The sequence below is a fragment of the Phyllopteryx taeniolatus genome, chromosome 6, assembly GCF_024500385.1.
Source record: "Phyllopteryx taeniolatus isolate TA_2022b chromosome 6, UOR_Ptae_1.2, whole genome shotgun sequence".
Lineage (NCBI taxonomy): Eukaryota > Metazoa > Chordata > Actinopteri > Syngnathiformes > Syngnathidae > Phyllopteryx > Phyllopteryx taeniolatus.
The window spans coordinates 30,993,399-31,013,868 of record NC_084507.1 but is presented as its reverse complement, the minus strand read 5'-3'; the positions used below and the strand labels follow the sequence as shown (position 1 = coordinate 31,013,868).

The window sequence follows — 20,470 nt, the reverse complement described above, 5'->3', positions numbered from 1 at the left end:
GGCGGAGGCGGAGGAAGAGGAAAAGAAGCCGATAGGAAACTCAAACGCTTAAAATGTCTCCTACAATAATAATTGATTGGTATTGCTTTTTAATTCAAATGAGATCAATGTTGGCTTCACAATGATGATGATGATGATGATGAGTACAACGGTGATGGTGTTGGCGGGGCAGAAGAATACTTCACTTCAGGGGAAATTAGCATGCAGCATGGTATATGTATTTATTGTGCACGTGTATATGTGGGGAGAAGTGTGTATCTGTTTGTGGTTTTTGCGTAAATGATGTTGTCTGCCTCAGGCCTGAAGCTTTGTCATTGTGGCTTATGAAGCCCCCCCCCTTGTACACCCAAACAAACATTACATAAGACTTGACAATGTCACATCTGTAATAGTGTATTGACGACATAAGAGCCGTTTAGTTCATCCATCCATCCATTTTCTGAGCCGCTTCTCCTCACTAGGGTCGCGGGCGTGCTGGAGCCTATCCCAGCTAACGTCACGGGGGGGGGGGGATACACCCTGAACTGGTTGCCAGCCAATCGCAGGGAACAAAGAACAAAGCATTCGTGCAGGCCTTGTTACGGCATGGCACGTTATTAGGAATCCCACATGTGTTCTAGTCAGGCCACGCCCCACAAATAGGTTCTCTCCTATATTCCTTGATTGCGACCTTACAATGACTTCTTGTGCCATGTGACGGTCTTCTTATGCCACTGCGCAAACCAGTTCATTGCACGCCCTTTGTAATCTCGAAACTTTGTATGTCGGACCATTGTAAACCGAAGCCCCCTCTGTAGAGTGAGTTTACTCACTTTATGCAAGTGAAGTCTGCACATAGGATATTGAATTTAGCATGCCATTATCTCTGCATTACTTGAACTAGCCTATTCACCCTCGCAGAGACACTTCTGTCACATAACACACCTTTCTTCCACCCGTTACATTATTGGATCCATTTCTTCACCTACTTTCCACACTCACCTGACCCCGACTATTTAAAGTCATCCACCCTCGCTATCTCTTCCTCACTCTTCCTTCTCCTCATATATTCGGTCTTACTTGGGCTAATCTTCTTTCCTCTCCTATCATCTGCGAAGTCCAAGCTCACCACTGCAAACAGGAAGGGACTCAGGGCTGATCCTTGATGCAGTCCCACCTCCACCTTTAAGTTCTCTCTCACACCTACAGCACACCTCACCACTGTTCTCATACATGTCCTGTACTATTCTAACATACTTCTCTGCCACTCCAGACTTCCACATGCAGTACCACAGTTCCTCTCTGGGTACTCTGTCATAGGCTTTCTCTAGATCTACAAAGACACAATGTAGCTCCTTCTGACCTTCTCTGTACTTCTCCATCAACACCTTCAAGGCAAATAATGAATCTGTGGTACTCTTTCTAGGTATGAAACCATACTGTTGCTTGCAAATATTTCTGTCCTGAGTCTAGCCTCCACTACTCTTTCCCATGACTTCATTGTGTGGCTCCTCAACTTTATTCCTCTATAGTTCCCACAACTCTGGACATCACCCTCCCTTGTTCTTAAAAATGGATACGAGCACACTATTCCTCCATTCCGGCAGTATCTTCTCATCCTCTATCATTTTGTTGAACAACTTGGTTAAAAACACCACACCCACCTCTCCTAATGCTTCCATAACTCCACAGGTAGGCCATCAGGACCAGCTGCCTTTCCATTTTTCATCCTCTTTTGTGCCTTTCTAACTCCCCCCTGACTAATCACTGCTACTTCCTGGTCCACCACACTTGCCTCTTCCTTCTCTCTCATTTCCCTCATTCAGAAACTCCTCAAAGTATTCTTTCCATCTATGCAGCACACTACTGGCACCAGTCAACACATTTCCACCTCTATCCTTAATCACCCTAACGTGCTTCACATCCTTTCCATCTCTATCCCTGTGTCTGGCCAACCTGTATGGAGCTTTCTCTCTTTCTTACATTTCATAAAGAATAAGCATGGTACTGAAGGAGCTAGCATTGCAACATATTCAAAATTGTCCTGATGTGCTGAAATATGAACAAACTTGTCATGCTATGTGTTTTGAATTAACAATGTGTTTTGAATTAACAATTACTATTCACACAGAGCTGGGGGAAAAATATCACCATAAGAGATTGTGATGTGCATACAGTGCCTGAACCGCGGAAGTACACACCAACTGCTTGCCTCCCTCTCTTATTCCAAAGTGTATTTTTAATACTGCAGTAGTCATGTGTTCCTAAATGTCCTCCATTTGAGAAAAGATCTCCATCCAACCATTTATCCTCACTAGGTTCACGGGCATGCTGGAGACTATCCCAGCTGACGCTGGGTGAGAGGCGGGGTACACCCTGAACAGGTCGCCAGCCAATTGCAGGGCACATATAAACAAACAACCATTCACACCTACGGACAATTTAGAGTTTTCAATTAACCTACCATGCATGTTTTTGGGATGTGGGAGGAAACCGGAGCACCCGGAAAAAGACCCACCCAGAACATGCAAACTCCAGGCCGGATTTGAACCCAGATGCTCAGAACTGGGAGGCAGATGTGCTAACCAGTCGTCCACTGTGCCGTCTGGGAAAAGATGTGTTAGAAGATAGTGCATTATTTTTAATCTAAGATGTGTTGGATGAAAATACATGACAACATACAAGGAACTACACAGATTCGCAGTTCAGTTTCGCCCAAACTGGCCTCTGCAGGGAGAATGCAACAACAAAAACTTCACAGAATACCACTTCCTCAAATGCTTAAAAAGGGTGCACAGTATGAGTGGTTATGCCAGCCTGTTTGTCTGCCTGCAGTGCACATGTTTAGTAATCAAAGCCCAAATTCAATAGGAACCACAGAGTGACGTGCGTACAGATGAGAAACACAGCTGAAGTTCATTACTGAACTCACTGAAAATCAACTGAACAGCATCACATGTATAACAACTACAGTATGAAGACACTAAACTTCAGATACAAGCCCTAAAACAGCACACCACTGCGGCAAATAGATACAAAATAAAATGTGTTCTAAGTGCCAAAGACATTGCAGAATGATTGGCAACATACTGTATCTTGTTAAAGAATTTGAACCTGATACCAAACATCATACATATTCAGTCGCACACGCACACTGTGAATGACTGGCGACATCAATCACGCACAGATGACGAGGGGTATTAAATGGACCACAGAATCCTTGTGCCATCCCACCTGGACCCCCAACGCTAAATAGGATAGCATCATCAATGCAGAAATACATCAGAAGAGGCATGTGGCTACTGTTGCAGATTACATGGGCCTGAGAGCCAAACCATATCTGGGGGAGTGTCTAAATATTTACTCTGAGCACACTTAGCCTGCAAATCCATATGCGGGCTTACAGTGTTTCTGGGACACTTGCCTCTACAGTGCATATGAGTGCATGCATGTGAACGCGTGCGTGTGCAGGCATCACTACTAAAAAAGACCCAGCAAGTAAACATTAACCACTGGATTTACCCTTTGACCAGAAAACTAAAATAAATAAATAAATAAAATACAATCTGGAGAACAAATGGAGTACTTCATACGAAAACAAGTTGATATGCATTAATTATGCATTTCAAAAGTTAATTCACCAACTACTCGTTAACAATAATTTTTTTCTGTGGTTTAAAACTCCACTACATAAAATTGAAAACAGTAAAATACACACACATATTATCCATCCATCCATCCATCTCTACCGGTTATCCGAGGTCGGGTCGCGGGGGCAGTAGCTTTAGCAGGGACGCCCAGACTTCCCTTTCCCCAGCCACTTCATCCATCTCTTCCGGGGGGATCCCGAGGCATTCCCAGGCCAGCCGAAGGATGTAGTCTCTCCAGCGTATCCTGGGTCGTCCCTGGGGTCTCCTCCGGTGGGACGTGCCCGGAACACCTCACCAGGGAGGCGTCCAGGAGGCATCCTAAACAGATGCCCAAGCGACCTCATCTGGCTCCTCTCAATGCGGAGGAGCAGCGGCTCTAGTCTGAGCCCCTCCCGGATGACCGAGCTTCTCACCTTATCTCTAAGGTAGTGCATTGATGATGGTGCACTACTTCCCCCTCCTGAGACATGGTGGACCAGAATTTCCTCGACGCCGTCCGGAAGTCGTTCTCTATGGCCTCACCGAACTCAGCCACACCCGGGTTTTTGCCTCAGCAACCAGCACCTAAGACCTGTTTGCCATGGGTGACCCTACCAGGGGCGTGAAACCCCAGACAACTCCTCGGATCATTGGGACACACAAACCCCTCCACCACGATAAGGTGACGGCTCAAGGAGAGGGTTCAAAATGTCATAAATTGCAAAATGGTACATTTTTTTTGTAGCTACTAGTGAGTGTATTTAAATCTCCCAACCCTATTGGCCCAAAAAACTAATTAAGTTGTCAGTGCTTGCATTATTTATGTAACACTTTTAATGATGCACAGCCCCAACAGGAAACAGACATTTAACCCAAGGCTTTCCTTAGTGTTGCTGGAATTTTTTTTCTTAAATAAAATAAACAATAACAGCTCAAACAATGGAGGACAATATCTTGCTTCTGGTGTGTGATCACACTGAAAGCATAACAATGAAGAGTCTCGTAATCAAGTTGAATGTATTATTTGCTGTTTTCAATAGTCCAACAGGACATGCTGTCCTTAATAACAAACCCACATAAGCAAGGTGCTGCCCTGTGTTTAAAAAACCCTCAGTCAATGCCTAAGAGCACACTCCAAAAAAAAATTTAAATCATGAAACCACCCCGTGTTTTGAAAAACACAAAGGGCAAACAAGCCTGACTTGGATTGGAAAACAGGAAGTATCCAGTTGAGGTTATGTCAAATCCTCTAAAAGGAAACAACAAAAGTTCCAAACAAGCAGTGCCACAACAAAGTGAGAAAAAAGGAAACCACTTGTAATAATTAGGGCACAGTACAGAGGCATAGTTGAGTTCCCACAGAAAAAGTAACACTCCCGCCAAATGTGGTGCAGCTCAGTCTCTGGCTAAAGGACGTCGTGGTTAGCAATATGCTTTTGGCAGTAGAGTATGTCAAACATGTTAGAAACAGAGTCACGCGAACACGAATATCAGTGCAGCACGAACAGAAGTAACGTAGTGCAAACGTAACTTCCAGTGGTATTTTAATGAGACATTAGCATTTTTTTCACAATTTAAAACACTATAGTACTCTGCAATCTAATTACCTCAAATTCAATGTGAAAAGCTGATGAATTGATGTCTGAAATAAATAAAAAATTTTCATTGCATCTGCAAGGATGAAATCGGAGAGGTTTTGGGCAGAGGGTGAGCACGGGATTTGGCTGGCACGTCCAGTCGCTTCCTATTAACACCCCTTTCAGATCCTGGCAACTGGGAAGAATAGGCCAGACTGTCAGTTGAAACAAGTCTTGTGAAATGTTTATCCCAGGATGACCCAATTGGAAACATCAGGAAAAAGAACCATGTAAACCACATGGCCCTCGCTAGGCTAAAGACAACACACACTATTGATGTCTGTTTGATAGGCAGACTGCTGTCCAAGTCTGCACTGTGGCCACTCTCTGCCACAGTCAACAAAGTTGAGCCCAAGAAAAAATAATAAGCTTGTTTCTTCAAATAACACATTTTCTTGAAGCATCACCTATGTACGAATGAGGAAGGTTTCCCAGCTCTTACTCATGTCTCGTCTAAAAGATATTGAATTGATTGGACTATCTGCGTCAGAAGAGCCAGGCCTACCCCGACTCGAGTGTGCAGTGAGAGATGCGCAGGACTGCTGTGGGAAATTTTGTTTGAAAATTATATTATTATTATTTCCCCCAATACAACTATAATGGGTGTCACAGACACCTATAGGCATACGTATGCCAATATTGCCAAATGGTCGAGCTGACCGAGTATGGGCATGATAACCATACCAGTTGTCTACCAGTCAAACAAACACACCGTTCATCAAGCTGTGAAGTTTACCTAAGCATGATAATCCCAGTTTACCTCGTAACAAGTGATGCAGTTTGATGTTAAACCAATTAGCGTCAATGTAATCCTTTTTGTAATTACTCATACAACTGCCACAGGGACATGGAAATTCAGTGGAAATAGTCCTCACACCCTGTGTGTAGGTAAACTGCCAGTTGGCTTGCAAAGACTGGGACGACCAGTGAATCCTACCTGAGGTCTGACCAGGTCCATCCAGTTTAGATTCACATTTTGGAAGTGAGAAATCTAGAAAGACAGAAGACAAATTAAGACTTGTGGTTTGAGGAAAGTGAAGAAGACAAAACCTGACTAACCCTTTAGTTTGTATTTTTAAGCGAGCGGTCAGAATATTAAAGTTAATGATAATGATGAAAGCCCCTTGTTTGGTATCACGCATTCTTAATTGTGACTCACATGGTTCGGTAATGAAATCAGAGGTGCAAATACACTTTTCTTTCTGACTCACTTGTACACATACACACTCATTCAATCATGAATATCCTCACACAATCTATCCATCCATCCATCCATCTTTTGTACTGCTTCAACATCACGCGGCTCACGGGCGTGCTGGAGCCTATCCCAGCTAACTTCGGGCGAGAGGCGGGGTACACCCTGAACCGGTCGCCATCCAATCACAGGGCACATAGAAACAAACAACCAGTCGCGCACACATTCACACCTGTTGGCAATTTAGAGGCTTCAACCAACCTACCACGCATGTTTTTGGGATGTGGGAGGAAACCGGAGTGCCCGGAGAAAACCCACGCAGGCACGGGGAGAACATGCAAACTGGGATCTGAAACCCGGTCCTCAGAACTGTGAGTCGGCCACGGTGCCGCCGCAAACAAACTTATAGATAAGCATATTTTTTCCTGATGTTCAGGTTTTAAAATACAATTTCAATGCTCAAATAAGGGACACAAAATGCATAGTAATTCAGTATGGCTTGGACTGTATAAACTTAACCTTCAATTAAATCTCAACAAAGTCAAACACTGACGATAGCTTTCATTTGTACAAAAGTGTCGTGTTTGAATCCACAGACTGACATTGCCGTTTCTGGGTCACGTCAGTAGGACACTGTCGTCGTAGCGAAAGATAACAGGGAGAAAAAGACAGAGATGCGGGTCAGCTTAGGTCTCCTCTGCCCCAGCTTCACCCAGCTGTCTCTCCAAAAAGAACAGCATGGCATTTGCTTCAGGATTACAGCAAGCACCTGTTCACTTCCTGTATGTTTCATTTTATACAGTGTGGTGCGGTCCTGTGAGAAGATTTGTAGAACCTTATTTATTTTTTTTTTTCCCCCCCTTTGCAAAGTGTGTGGGAATTAAAGCAGGGGAAATGATATAAAGCACAATACTGCTTGGCTCGAAAGCCATAAAGACATTTATGATGCTCAAACATGCATTACTTTGTGGCCAATCGCTACATGCATGTAATCTATGTCTCTAATTCTGCAAGCCTAAATGGTTGGATGCCAAGTTTGATCCTCAATCCGATGGCGGGGAGGCCGGGCAGCAGTTTAGCCTCTCTAAAGTAGAGGAGCGTTGGGGCTGGCAGCGTTCACGTGACACGGATCAAAGACTGCTGCTGTCTTCAACGCAAAGGGGAATGTTGTGTGCACGCTTGAGAGGGAGAGCGAGCACAGTTTGTGTTGGACAGGCCGTGCACAGCTGTTGACAGAAGACAAGAAGTCTGGAGCAGTGCACAAGCTCGGACACATACAGCATGTAAATACGCCAGAACATAAGCCCAGTAGCATAATTGGCCAAGTCATTTTGGAAACAAGAAGGAAAACAAAAAAACAAAAACAAATTCAACATACACATCCAGTTGCATCAATTCAATTTGTTGATTCACTTGAACTGGATGGCTGATAATCTACATAGATATAACAAAATAAATATGTTTTAGCAAGCAAATTGGTATTTTTATTGATATTGTGATGTTAAATTAAAAATGACTTAGAAAGGTTTGACAGCTAGGCTGTTGATTGATATTGATATTGACTGATAAACTGAGTGTTACCCCCCCCCACCCCCAAAAGATGGTTTTGTTTTGAAAGAACTTTGAATCGCACCTAGGAGAGCACAGACCTCTACCAAGGTTAAAGTGTTAAAAAAAAGCATTGGATTGGTCATAGCTTCTTAAATGGTCAGTGTGCGTTGTGACGAGAGCAAATCAGTGGATAGTAATCAATGACCTTTACTGTGAGCTCACAAGCATACCTGGTGCCTTCAGGATTATGGGGAAAAACAAAGCGCTTGAAGCTAATTTGGAGAACTGTGCGAGCGAGAGAGAACAGACACTCACACTGAGACTTGCTGATGTCACAAGCCACCCTGCCTGGCCCCGCCTCTTAAAGGCACACACATATATATATACACACAGATACTACAATAAGTGCAGTATAAATGATTACATTTTTCACTCTTTGTTATTTTGCAGCCATTTGCTAAAATCATTTAAGTTAATTGTTTCCCACATTAATGTACACACCCCATATTGACTGGAAAAAAAAGAAGAATTGTTGACATTTTTGCAGATTTATTACAAAAGAAAACCTGAAGTATTCAGAGCCTTTGCTCAGTATTTAGTGGAAGCACCCTTTTGAGCTAATAAAGCCATGAGTCTTTTTGGGAATGATGCAACAAGCATCACACCTGGATTTGGGGATCATCTGCCATTCCTCCTTGCAGATGCTCTGCAGTTCTGTCAGGTTGGATGGTGAACGTTGGTGGGCAGCCATTTTCAGGTCTTTCCAGAGATGCTCAATTGGGTTTAAGTCAGGGCTCTGGCTGGGCCATTCAAAAACAGTCACGGAGTTGTTGTGAAGCCACTCCTTCGGTATTTTAGCGGTGTGCTTAGGGTCATTGTCTTTTTTGAAGGTGAACCTTCGGCCCAGTCTGAGGTTCTGAGCACTCTGGAGGTTTTCGTCCAGGATATCCCTGTACGCTTTCATCTTTCGTTGATTGCAACCAGTCTCCCTGTCCCTGCAGCTGAAAAACACCCCCACAGCATGACGCTGCCACCACCGTGCTTCACTGTTGGGACTGTATTGGACAGGTGACGAGCAGTGCCTGGTTTTCTCCACACATGCCACTTAGAATTAAGGCCAACAATTTCTATCATGATCTCATCAGACCAGTGAATCCTATTTCTCACCATCTTGGAGTCCTTCAGGTGTTTTTTTTTGTTGTTTTTTTTAGCAAACTCCATGCGGGCTTTCATGTGTCTTGCACTGAGGAGAGGCATCCGTCGGGCCACTCTGCCATAAAGCCCCGACTGGCTGCACTGAGGGTTGACTTTCTAGAACATTCTCCATCTCTCGACTATATCTCTGGAGCAGCTTCATCTGTATTCTAATAGTGTTTTCAGGATCATGTACTGCACTGGTGTCAAAAACAAAGCCAGATTGGGCAGCCATATAAATGAATTTGATTGATTTGATATTTCAGACAGTTGAGAGCAAGTCTCCGCATTCAAAAGCAATTTGTAAAGGGAAATGCAATGTTTGCATGTATTGATTAATATAATCCACTTGTGTGTTTATTCACATAATTCACGTACTCTTAAATTATCCAGAAATGTATAACATCTGCCAAAAGATGAATTTAGATGAAAACCTTGACACAAATATGTCAGCATTTTCTTTTCACTGAAAACCATACCATCGGAACCACTAAATGACCTCTCGAATGGATGTGCGTCCATATTTTCAACGAATCAATAATTTGATGAGGTGGAGGTAACATGTTTACAGAATGTGTGACCGTCCGTTCAAAAACATTGAGTCTTTATTGAGATCGATCAACACCAGTTGAAACAGATCTTTAACAAATACAACACGTGAGAAACCACCTAAACATCTGATTCTGAACTGCTGGAGGCATCCTGGACCAACTGCTTCGACTCCCTAACATCTGCAACATTTGCCAGTCAATAATTAGAGCTTAATGCTGCCAACTACAGTTGGCCATCTATGACCACTTCATTCAAAGACGCAACGCTAGGTCGCCATAGCAATGACAGAGACGCTGTTCTTATAAATAAAAAATAAAAAACACCTTACTTGCAACGAAACGCATTCTCCCGTCCAGACTTCTGACACACCCACCGTGCGTAATCTAAAAAATGTTGTGCAACCTCTAAAAGACTCACTGAAGTCTGAGGCTTGCTGTAACACATGAAGCATGGAGTTTTCATTACAAACTGGTGAATGTCATAGAAATGACATGCTTTAAATACCTTACGTAGCGGATGTGTGTGCCACCACCAGTGGGACGCATGCGCCGTTCTGTCCAATATACTATATACACTAGGAGATCATGTGCTTTTTTATTCTGTATGAAATAAATCCAATAAAAGTAATCTAAGCAGAATACTGTGCTTAACGTAACGTAAAAAACGTATGTTAGGCGGTCCAACAGTAAAAAAAGGGGGCATGCCTGTTGCAAAAGCAAATAAAAACAAATGATTCAATATCTAACTCACCATTGGATCATTACAATAACGAACGTAGGGATACATTACGGGCGTTGGGCAACCGGTGAGCGGCGGTCAGTGTTATGGACCCGGTACGTCCCGCACGAGTGAGCAGTCGCCGGGTTGCTTCACCCAGGGTGCGTATCTGGTTTGCGGGTGTGTAAAATGACAGATTTGAGTCGACGGGAGAATGTACGAAGCCAGAAAAGTGTGTAGCTTGTTTTTAATTCCGGTTCTTCCGAAATACGTCTTTACGGGAAACCGTTCCGTGGCGCAAAAAAAAGGTTGGGGGCCGCTGTGTTGTGCTAAAAAAATATCAATGACATCATTGATGAATTGAATTCAACTCCACTTTCATCACATTATAATGGACGACAAAAAAAATATTCAATCGTTCAACTCCTATTGTATATTGTTCATCTTATCTGCAACAGCAGGGTTGACATTTTTTATTTTATTTTGTTTACTGACAATTTTGTGAACACATTTTTAAAAAAAAGTACTGTCTGAGGAACTCACAGACTTGAAAATATAAAAATCCAAAATAACTTCCTCAGCAGACTGTTGTGGTTAGTAATTCAGAGATGGTGGTGAATACACACAATTTAAAAAAAGAAAAGAAAAAAAAAAGATAAAAATAAAGCAAGTCTCTCTTCGTCCAAATCTTTCTTCTTGGCTTATACGAAAGCCAGCATGTACATCGGGGTCAGCTCTTTTGCAACATAGCCAATGCCGATCTGTGCTTTTGGTCTTCAAGTCTGACCAACTGCTAATTAGACTGCCCATTGATAGAACCTAGGATTTCAGCCTCACGGAGAGCAAAGAAGGCTACTTTCGCAAGGCGTGGTCCATCCAAACTTCAACTCTGTAATTTGACGGGTGAAGGCTTGTTTATCCCTTTAAGTTTGCTCTAACCCTTTTTTCATCTGTCCTTCCCTATATCCACTATGCTTAAATCTGCTTCCGTATGAGAGGCATCATTTGGTCATTCACCCTTTTGTTCACCACATAAGGAAATTAAAATGAAAAATCGGAGTACAGTGAGCGAAAGCACAGGAAATCCTTCAACTTCGATGTGGAAATTATTACCTAGATGTGGAAAAATCCATTATTCGACACTAAAGGCTGGCACACATTGGAAACGTTGTCTGTAAAATATTGCGTCTGATAGACAAAAACGTCTCACACAATCAAAACGGACTTTCCTTGGACGTTGATGCCCACTGTCCTATGGCAAGTCCATTTCGGCATGAATGGGACTACATAAAGCTTAAGATGGTCTGACATCTTATTGCAGTGTGCATCCAGGAGCTTCTACGCCAATTCAATTCCACAATGCAGTTTTGCACAATAATGCCACTGCGAGTGCCCGCTAACTTCATTATATGTTACTCAAGAGACCATTAAATTAATAATATATTGCGAAAATGTGCATCATTTAGAAGTTATTTTTAGCTGTACCTTGGGACTCACTCCACACTGCTACAAAACATCTGACAGAGGTCAAGCTAAAGCTCAACTGGATGATTTAAGTTGACAGGCAGCTGATGAAGGTGGGACGTAAGACAAAGATTCTCTCGCAATTCTCGGACGTAGTTTTGCCAATTAGCGTTCAAGCACCGGCTCGCTTTGTGGTTGCTTCACGCCCACTCATCTCAGGAGAACTGAAAATTGAAATGGGGCTACTTTCAGATCTTGCTTAATCCTGCAAACTGCTGACTAATTATATCAATAAAAATGTGAGCCTGGGTGGACGCGTTTGATGTTTGAACGTGCGATGGGTTGTTTTGGGAATTTTTTTTCTCCCGCTCTTTTTAAGGCGGGTTAGAGAAATTCAGTAGTTACTGCAACTGTCTGGGACCGAGATGGAGCTCAGTCTGATGCAAATTTGCTAACAGAGACCAGCGTCACAATGCTTTCAAGGGCTGATAATAATTATCCATTCAGCTGAGGCAAATTAGAAGACATCTCAAGTTCAAAAACAAATGCTGAAACTCGCTTTGTTGTGTTGAAAAATGCCAACTGTCACCCAACGTCGTCTTCACTTTACCCTGAAGGTGAAAATCTCGATTACTCAACCGCCCAGTAAGCAAGCAGCCAGCTTTCACTGAGGTCTACTTGTTAGAGGAGGCTAAAAAGCTGCAATGTTGCCTTCACTAACGAAAAGGGAGCACCAAAGTGCCAGCAGTTCTCAAGAAAAACACAAAACACTTCAACAAATTAGAGCCTTGGGTTTATACTGCTTGGGATCAATTAGGATGAGCAGCTTTGAGCCAAGATTTCTGCATGCAACAGGCTGGCAACAATCAGGTGGCGCGCTGGACAAATAATGGCAAGTCGGATTGACAATATATATATATATATCAATAAACTCCTGTACAATAGCCATAAGTCACTCAAAAGATTCTAATGCAAGTTTGGTGGTATAAAGAGCTGGCTTTCACAAAGCTGGCGTCCCATTCTTCGTGCTCTTCACAATCGCCTTGTGGATAGAGTCAGCTTTCGCAAGGAAGAATGGGCAAATATTGCTGAGTCATGACAGAAACGATGCCTGTCATTAAATGGTTATCTAGTGTTCCTCTTATTTATCCATCCATCCATTTTCTGAGCCGCTTATCCTCAAAAGGGTCGCGGGAGCGCTGGAGCCCATCCCAGATATCTTCGGGCAGGAGGCGGGGTACACCCCGAACTGATTGCCAGCCAATCGCAGGGCATCATCTTATTGAATTCATACATAAACGGATTTAATGGCATGCATTTAACTACAACAGATGTGTACTTGGTGTCAGTGTTAAAACAACATACGGTATAGAAGCACACGGTAAATGAAAGCAAAGCGATAACATTGATCATTTATCCAAATGAAAACAACAACAACAACAACGGCTGGACACACACTGCAGTCAGCAGAGCTCGAGAGCACGTTGCACAACGATAGATTAGAATATTGACTGAGAAGATCCATAATATGCTTGCATGGATGAATGAAGAGTATTAGGTTACAGAACAGAGCAAGAGTTGAATTAAAAGTGTATTAAGGACTTTGAAGGAATGAACGCACGTTTAATTTGGTGCATTCCCTCTTGGCCGGCACTGCTTGACCAGCGTGTGTGAGCGGCAAAATGAATTGGGGATTGAACCCCGGTCCTCAGAACTGTGAGCCAGACGCTCTAACCAGTCGCTCACCGTGCCGCCATTTGTAAAACAGTGAGACACAAAATAAAAAAGCAATTTGAAAAAATAAAATAATCTACCTTTAAAATAGATGTTTTAATTCTCCATTACAGAAGCATTCAAACAGATTTTGGTAATTACAAATGCAATTCACATAAGGCAGATGTTGCACAAAATTCATATTGGTGGTCTAATAAATGTGTTAATTACTGTATGGATAGTGCACCTTTTCTAAAATGAGACTTTAATATGCATATTTTCTCATCAAGAAGTCTCCTGCATGGACGGCATCGCATGTAACTTTGCGTTTGTGCAAGTGTGAGCAGCAGAAATCAACGGCACCAGGTGTCACGGAGAGAAACAGCTGAGCGAGAGAGGGCGAGACAGCTGTTTCTTGTGGGGCTGGATAAGTGCTGGTGGTCCAGCATCTTAAGCCCCGCAATGCACTTTTGCCAGGAAATCTACCTTTTAAAAAAAGTGCAACAACATTCCCTGTCCTCTTAACAACAGGCTCAAGTGCAGTTTAAAGGTTAAGATCGCAAAGTGCGTGCGTGCGCGCAGTCGTCACATCGCAGGCTCCTGCGCAATGTTGGGTGTCTTGACATGATAAAAGTCAACTGTAATATTAATAAGTGACCAGCAGAGGGACCCGGTTGGACATGCTAATGAGATGAGCGCCGATGTGACGGTAAATTGTAAGCCACCGACCAACACACACAGAGCGGCCCAGTGTTATATAATTTTGTATTTTTTTTTTTGGTATGATAACTATTAATGAGGGGATAACAGCGGAAAGAATGACGCACCTGCATTTACCGTATTTCTCATCAGAATGCGATGAACGAATGCATGTCGCAATGGATTACACTTGGGGGTGGGCGGGGGGCGGGGGGGGGAGAGCCACAGCATTATTAAAGCGACCAACTTCGCATGTATACAACGTGTTTCGCTTAAAGCAATGCGATCAAATATAGAAATACTAATGCATAAGTTAAAACATACATGTATAATAACATTGATTAAAACAAAATGAATAGTGTTAGGAATGTGCTAATGACTTTACAGTATAACAGGGCATGAAAAGAAATGCTTTGAACTTCATGGACTATTGCTCAATACTGCAGTGCATTAAAATACAGGTAGCCGTCGTACAAACGACTGTATATGCTTAGAGCGGCATAGAACAGCGCTGCATCATTCGAAGACGTGTTGACACTTTGGTTTCCCTGACATGACAAATGTCGTGGCGCGACATCTTGAAAAGCAACGACGGTAGTAGCTGTCTCGTTCTCAGTCTAAAGAGCCCGTTTTGGATGCGGCTCTGGCGTCGCATCTTGATTGTGCCAGTGTACCTAATATTGTGGGGCGCAAATCGGACGATTCTCGCTGCATCACAGCCACACTGGCTGGTGTGTACGATGATGTCAGGCCCCACAAAACGCGTTGACGTTTTGGATGCATTGTTGCGGAGGGCTTGGCTATGCTGATTAGGAGGAGGATGCCGTCATGTCAGAAAGGCCCATTCATGCGTGATACTGAGCCGTAGGATGAAATAATCCTTCAGGCCAGGATGGAGGACTTGGTATTGGACGTAGAAGGTGCAGCCTGCATCCGCGCCTGATGGTCTGCAGCTCCAAATCAATCAATCAATGAATCATCAATGCTTCTGCACGACAATTCAAATGAACACCGACACAGCACCCCCCCCCCCCGGAACCGGACTCGCCCCTTCCTGACTTACCGGATTTGAAAAACGCCGCTACGTCTGGAGCGTCCTTCGCAGCCTCATCCAGCCCGTCCGCCGCGCTCATGGCTGCGGCTCCCCGCACCCAAAACACCAATCGAAATCCACAAAGCGGGGCGGTTCGGTGTCGGCTCTCGTCACACGAGCGAGCCGGAAGCTCGCCTCGTGAAGCCAAAGACCTCCTCCTCCATTTTGCCCGACGACGGACAAATCGTCACGAGCGAGTGGCGGCGCTCCACAGCCGAACGGAGGAAGAGAAGCGAGCGAGGGCCGACACTGGAGAGAGAGACAGAAGGTTGGGGAAAAAAGAAAAAAGAAAAAAGAAAAAAGAAGGAACTCGGGGAGGAGGGCTGGGGGTGGGATATCCTGGGATTCCGTTTGTGGAGGAGGTGGGGTCGGTGCATTGTGCGCCGCTTCCAATTGATTCCCCTCCCACGTCACTGCGGTGCTGATGCGGCCCGCGAGGGAGCGTCACGGCTCTCGTGGCCTCGCGCGACGTGAACTCATTGTCGCTTGTGGCTCATTCCGAGCGCCCGTCGGAGTCTGGCCGCTTATCTGCGCGATGAGCTCACTCGGCGCACAAATTGGAATCCGCTTCTCCGCTTCCTGGCGACTCTTCCTTGGCCCATGAAGATGCGTTACAGTGCACTGCCGCCACCTCGCGGCCAACCTCAGTACTTGTCGGAGGCGACAGCGGTTCCGCCAATAACTAACTATATTTGACAATTCATCGACAAAACACCCGTTTTTGCTTTCGGAGGTTGCTACAAAATACATTTGCAAATATTTCAAATGTTACTTTTACTATAATAAATGATTTTAGACTGACATGGTCGGACGTGATGAAGAGTTTCTGACCGGATTTGAATGTTTATATCGTCACACGTGCCTTTGATACATATTTGTTGTGTATTTGGTACATATATATGTAGCAAATAACTGAATAAGTAAAATAATCATCAGTAGCGCTCTCCTGTGAACATCTGGTGACCGCCACCCCCTTGTTTCTATCCTCTATCCCATGAAAGTATTATTTAAACAAATATATAAAAACTTATGATGCATGCAGTTCAATGAAAAATGACTCATACAGATTCAAGCAATTTTTTAAATATATCTTTATACGGAAAGACTGACATTTCATTTATCAGCGCGCAAAAATCCTTTTTGAACATATATATTTTGAAAGTGGGTAAAGCGGTCACCCCCACTCTGCTGGCGTTACCACGGTAACCACCAACAACAAGACGGTGGCCAAGACTGGCTACACGTAGAAAGAACAGCAGAGATTTGAAGAAACAACCGTCAAATCTTGTGTTGCATCTGATTACGGAGGGAACGCGCGAGGCATGTCGTCCACGTCACGACTCGTAAAAGTCAGTTACAGGAACAGAAGCAGCCAGGCAGCTGGCCCTGTGGAGTCCCTCAAGGAACTGCAGGTATGATCACTGCTAATACTTTCAGCTCGTTAATTAAGGCCTTGGAATTCAATTTGGCTCGATGGTAGCCTTTTTTTTTTCTCTCGTGTCGAGAGAATAAAAATGTTATTAAATGACCCTTCAGATGTGTAAATTGTTTCTGGCTCTCACGTTAATATGTGTGCACTAATTACATTTATTTATTTATTTTTTTTGTACACGAAAACCAAGCCCATCTAATTAACTTGTCTTGACTAAACTTCAAATCGAGACTGCACGTAAAACCCCATGGACCAGTCTTCACCATTTTGTTCTTATTACTTGCCACGGACCAACAAGCAACACTTTAAAATGTCTGTGTGGTTTTTTTTCATGCTTGGATTAGATATAAATTTAAAATTCGGTCTATCTATCTATCTAATCTATATCTCTGCGGATCGGAACCCCCAACCTCAGAAATGAGGCGTATGTGATCCTCGTTTGGGGAAACACCGACAAACCTTTCACACCAATAGCTGCTGGGTGCACCGCGGCGGTTTGACCACTAGAGGGCAGCATCATTACACTGTACTATAATTCCCAATCGCTCAGATGAATGATGATGAGGATGATGACTGGATATTGACGTTCACTATGACCAATCTGGGTCGGAGTTAGAACAATTATAGATCTCCCTCTCTCTCTCTTATTGTTAAATCTGAATTGTTATTATCTTTATACAGGCACATCTCTAATGCCACTGTTGTAATGGAGCACATTAGATTTTGCAGGTGTGCCTCATATTGCGGCGAGTTAGTATACAGTATCGTATCGTGTACTAGAAATATACAAACAGGTTTCAGGGTGAGGAGAGAAGGCCGTCTTGCTCCCCTCTTTCTCTGCAGCTCTCTCTCTCTCTCTGTCTCTCTCTCTCTCTCTCTCTCTCTCTCTCTCTCTCTCTCGGATCTCCCCACAACATGCATAATTCACAGTCAGTGTCCTGTTTCACGGCAGCTCACAAGCTGACACTTGTGTATAGAAAATCAATCATTGAATAATTGATGAAATAACTGCTTTTAAATGCAAAGCTTGGCGATGATTATTGTTTTCAATAGACTGTAAAGCCCATCAGTTGGATTCATGCCGTGCCTCTCATCTGCTCCATGTCACAATGAGAACAAATGCAATTTATTATTCATATACATTTGTGTCTAATGCATTATTTTTTTTGAGGGCATAATCCTTTTTTAATTTTTATTATTTTTTTTTTGCACAATTTACTTTTGAAGCACTTACTTTCAGTTAAAGGACAAAAAGCAATTTCCCAATGCTGCATTTAGAGAGAATTGACTTAACGTAAATGTAGGGGTCAGGGTATGTAGTCAGTGCAGGTCATAACAATTGTATGATGGATCGTGATGTAAATTGATGGTGTTTTCGCAGGCATTGGGCAGGATCCTCGCGTCTCCAAACCCTTCAGTTTTCAAAGCAGAAAAAAAAAAAAAAAAAAAAAAAAACGAGCAAAAAAGGCATTTTTGTTGATCCATTTCCATTGAAAAAGAGAGCAAGAGATTTTCAACACTTTAGGTTGGTTGGTCAATAATTTGTCAAAATAATAGACACACATGGCCACGGACCAATATAGTAGTATAGATTAGTGAAAAAATAGTAAATGTCCCAAATTGGGACACAGGAGGTTTCTGCCTGAGAGTGACGATGTGTACCAATAGAAATATAGAATTATATCAAAATTCACAATACGCACAAAATAATTTTCCATTTGAGTTCTCTTGTCAGGGCTTTAGAATGTTTTTATTTGTGAGTCAATAATGTCTATGATGTCATCCCTCAAATTGCTGAATTTGTGTTTTTCCTGTCCAAACGCACAAATGAAATGGGGATGTAAACAACGTAAAGTAAATGCACCTGGCCAGTTCACACTTTGATCGTCACTTGTCCCTTTTGAGTTGTCGACATGGATCAGAACAAACTGAGCATCCTAACTTCGATAAATGTAACCATCAATTACCATAATGACTTAAATGAATGTTTTTTTGTTTTTGTTTTGTTTTGTTTATATTAAAGCATGTTGTTGTGTCATTTTTGGGCACCATCCAGAATAATGTGCATGTCTGTAACTTTACTTACAGTTTATGATGGCCAAGTAGTGTTTACCCCTCAGCTCGCCCTCTGCAAGACAAGTATCACTTTGTTAGCATACAGCGCTAGTGGCGCATACAATCCAGAAGGTGTGTTCAGGCGGGGAAGTGGATTGGCCTTCATCTCCACCCCCACAACTGCTCATCCTTTCCCCTGTCCTTCCCACTCTGTTGTGTTCCATGTAAGGTGAGAGCAGGAACATGATAATTACCCGCTGCACAGCCGGCCATCCTACACCGCATTATCCTGTTCGCAGTGACCGTTTAGGAGCAACTCAGATCATTTCAGGGCAGCAACCCTTCTCACATGGCAACTAATGAGACAGCTGATTGCTCGCATCGCCGCTCGTTCGCTGTCTCGTCTTTGTTGGCGACCCTAATTCTCTGCTGCCCTGCAAAACCAAGCCAATTAAGAGGGTGGGCCGACTTGAAAAGAAATGTCAGTGTGAAAGGGCAACGACGATGCTGCAGTCAGAATATCAAAGCGAGGTAAGGTGACCTGAGTGCTCGGAAGGTTCAGACGGCTTTTGGCTTCTCAGGTCAAATGCAATTATTTTGTCATTCATGGAGTAAACTCATTAGAGCAGCTGTATGTATGTGGCAACATGAAACTGGTCGGATTTTGATTATTTTGAGTCTCATGCTGGATTTACACTGCAGGTGAAAGTACCCAATTCTTTTTTGGGCTTTATTTACACCACAATTCCAATGCAGTTGGGACGTTGTGTTAAACATACATAAAAACAGAATACAATGATTTGCAAATCATGTTCAACCTATATTGAATTGAATACACTAAAAAGACAAGATATTTAAGGTTCAAACTGATCAACTTGATTGCTTTGAGCAAATAATCATGAACTTAGAATTTTATGGCTGCAACACGTTTCAAAAAAGCTGGGGCAGATGGCAAAAAAGACTAAGAAAGTTGAGGAATGCTCATCAAACACCTGTTTGGAACATCCCACAGGTGAACAGGCTCATTGGGAACAGGTGGGTGCCATGATTGGCTAGAAAAGGAGCTTCTCTGGATTGCTCAGTCATTCACAAGCAAAGCTGGGGCACACTTGTTCACCTCTTTGTGAACAAGCGCGTGAGAAAATAGTCCACCAGTTTAAGGTCAATGTTCCTCAACGTACAATTGCAAGGAATTTAGGCATTTCATCATCTACGGTCCATAATATCATCCAAAGGTTCAGAGAATCTGGAGAAATCACTGCATGTAAGCGGCAAGGCCCAAAACCAACATTGAATGCCCGTGACCTTTGATCCCTCAGGCGGCACTGCATCAAAAACCGACATCGATGTGTAAAGAATATCACCACATGGGCTCAGGAACACTTCAGAAAACCAATGTCAGTAAATGCAGTTCGGCGCTACATTCGTAAGTGCAACTTGAAACCCTACTATGCAAAGCAAAAGCCATTTATCAACAACACCCAGAAACGCCGCCGGCTTCTCTGGGCTCGAGCTCATCTAAGATGGACCGACACAAAGTGGAAAAGTGATCTGTGGTCC

General features: G+C 43.2%; 2 protein-coding genes across 15 annotated transcripts in view; one reads left to right on the top strand and one right to left on the bottom strand.

Moving 5' to 3' along the window:
• triob (trio Rho guanine nucleotide exchange factor b) overlaps positions 1–16,046 on the bottom strand; it is an 85,422-nt gene extending 69,376 nt beyond the window's left edge. For 3 of the 14 annotated variants that reach the window (XR_009788884.1, XR_009788883.1, XM_061775910.1), the window contains exons 1-2: positions 15,394–16,046; positions 6,183–6,236 (exon numbers count right to left, since the gene is read on the bottom strand). Coding sequence is in view for 9 of the 14 variants with exons in the window: in XM_061775910.1 (XP_061631894.1) it covers positions 6,183–6,236; positions 15,394–15,463 (124 nt within the window). In the remaining 5 variants the exon portion in view is untranslated. The remainder of the gene's footprint in view (positions 1–6,182; positions 6,237–15,393) is intronic. The other 11 variants (XM_061775901.1, XM_061775902.1, XM_061775904.1 and 8 more) reach the window with 7 other exon arrangements.
• Positions 16,047–16,181: 135 nt separating this feature from the next.
• dnah5 (dynein, axonemal, heavy chain 5) overlaps positions 16,182–20,470 on the top strand; it is a 69,190-nt gene continuing 64,901 nt past the window's right edge. The window contains exon 1 of the mRNA XM_061775932.1: positions 16,182–16,835. Within this exon, the coding sequence (XP_061631916.1) occupies positions 16,746–16,835 (90 nt within the window). The 5' untranslated portion in view covers positions 16,182–16,745. The remainder of the gene's footprint in view (positions 16,836–20,470) is intronic.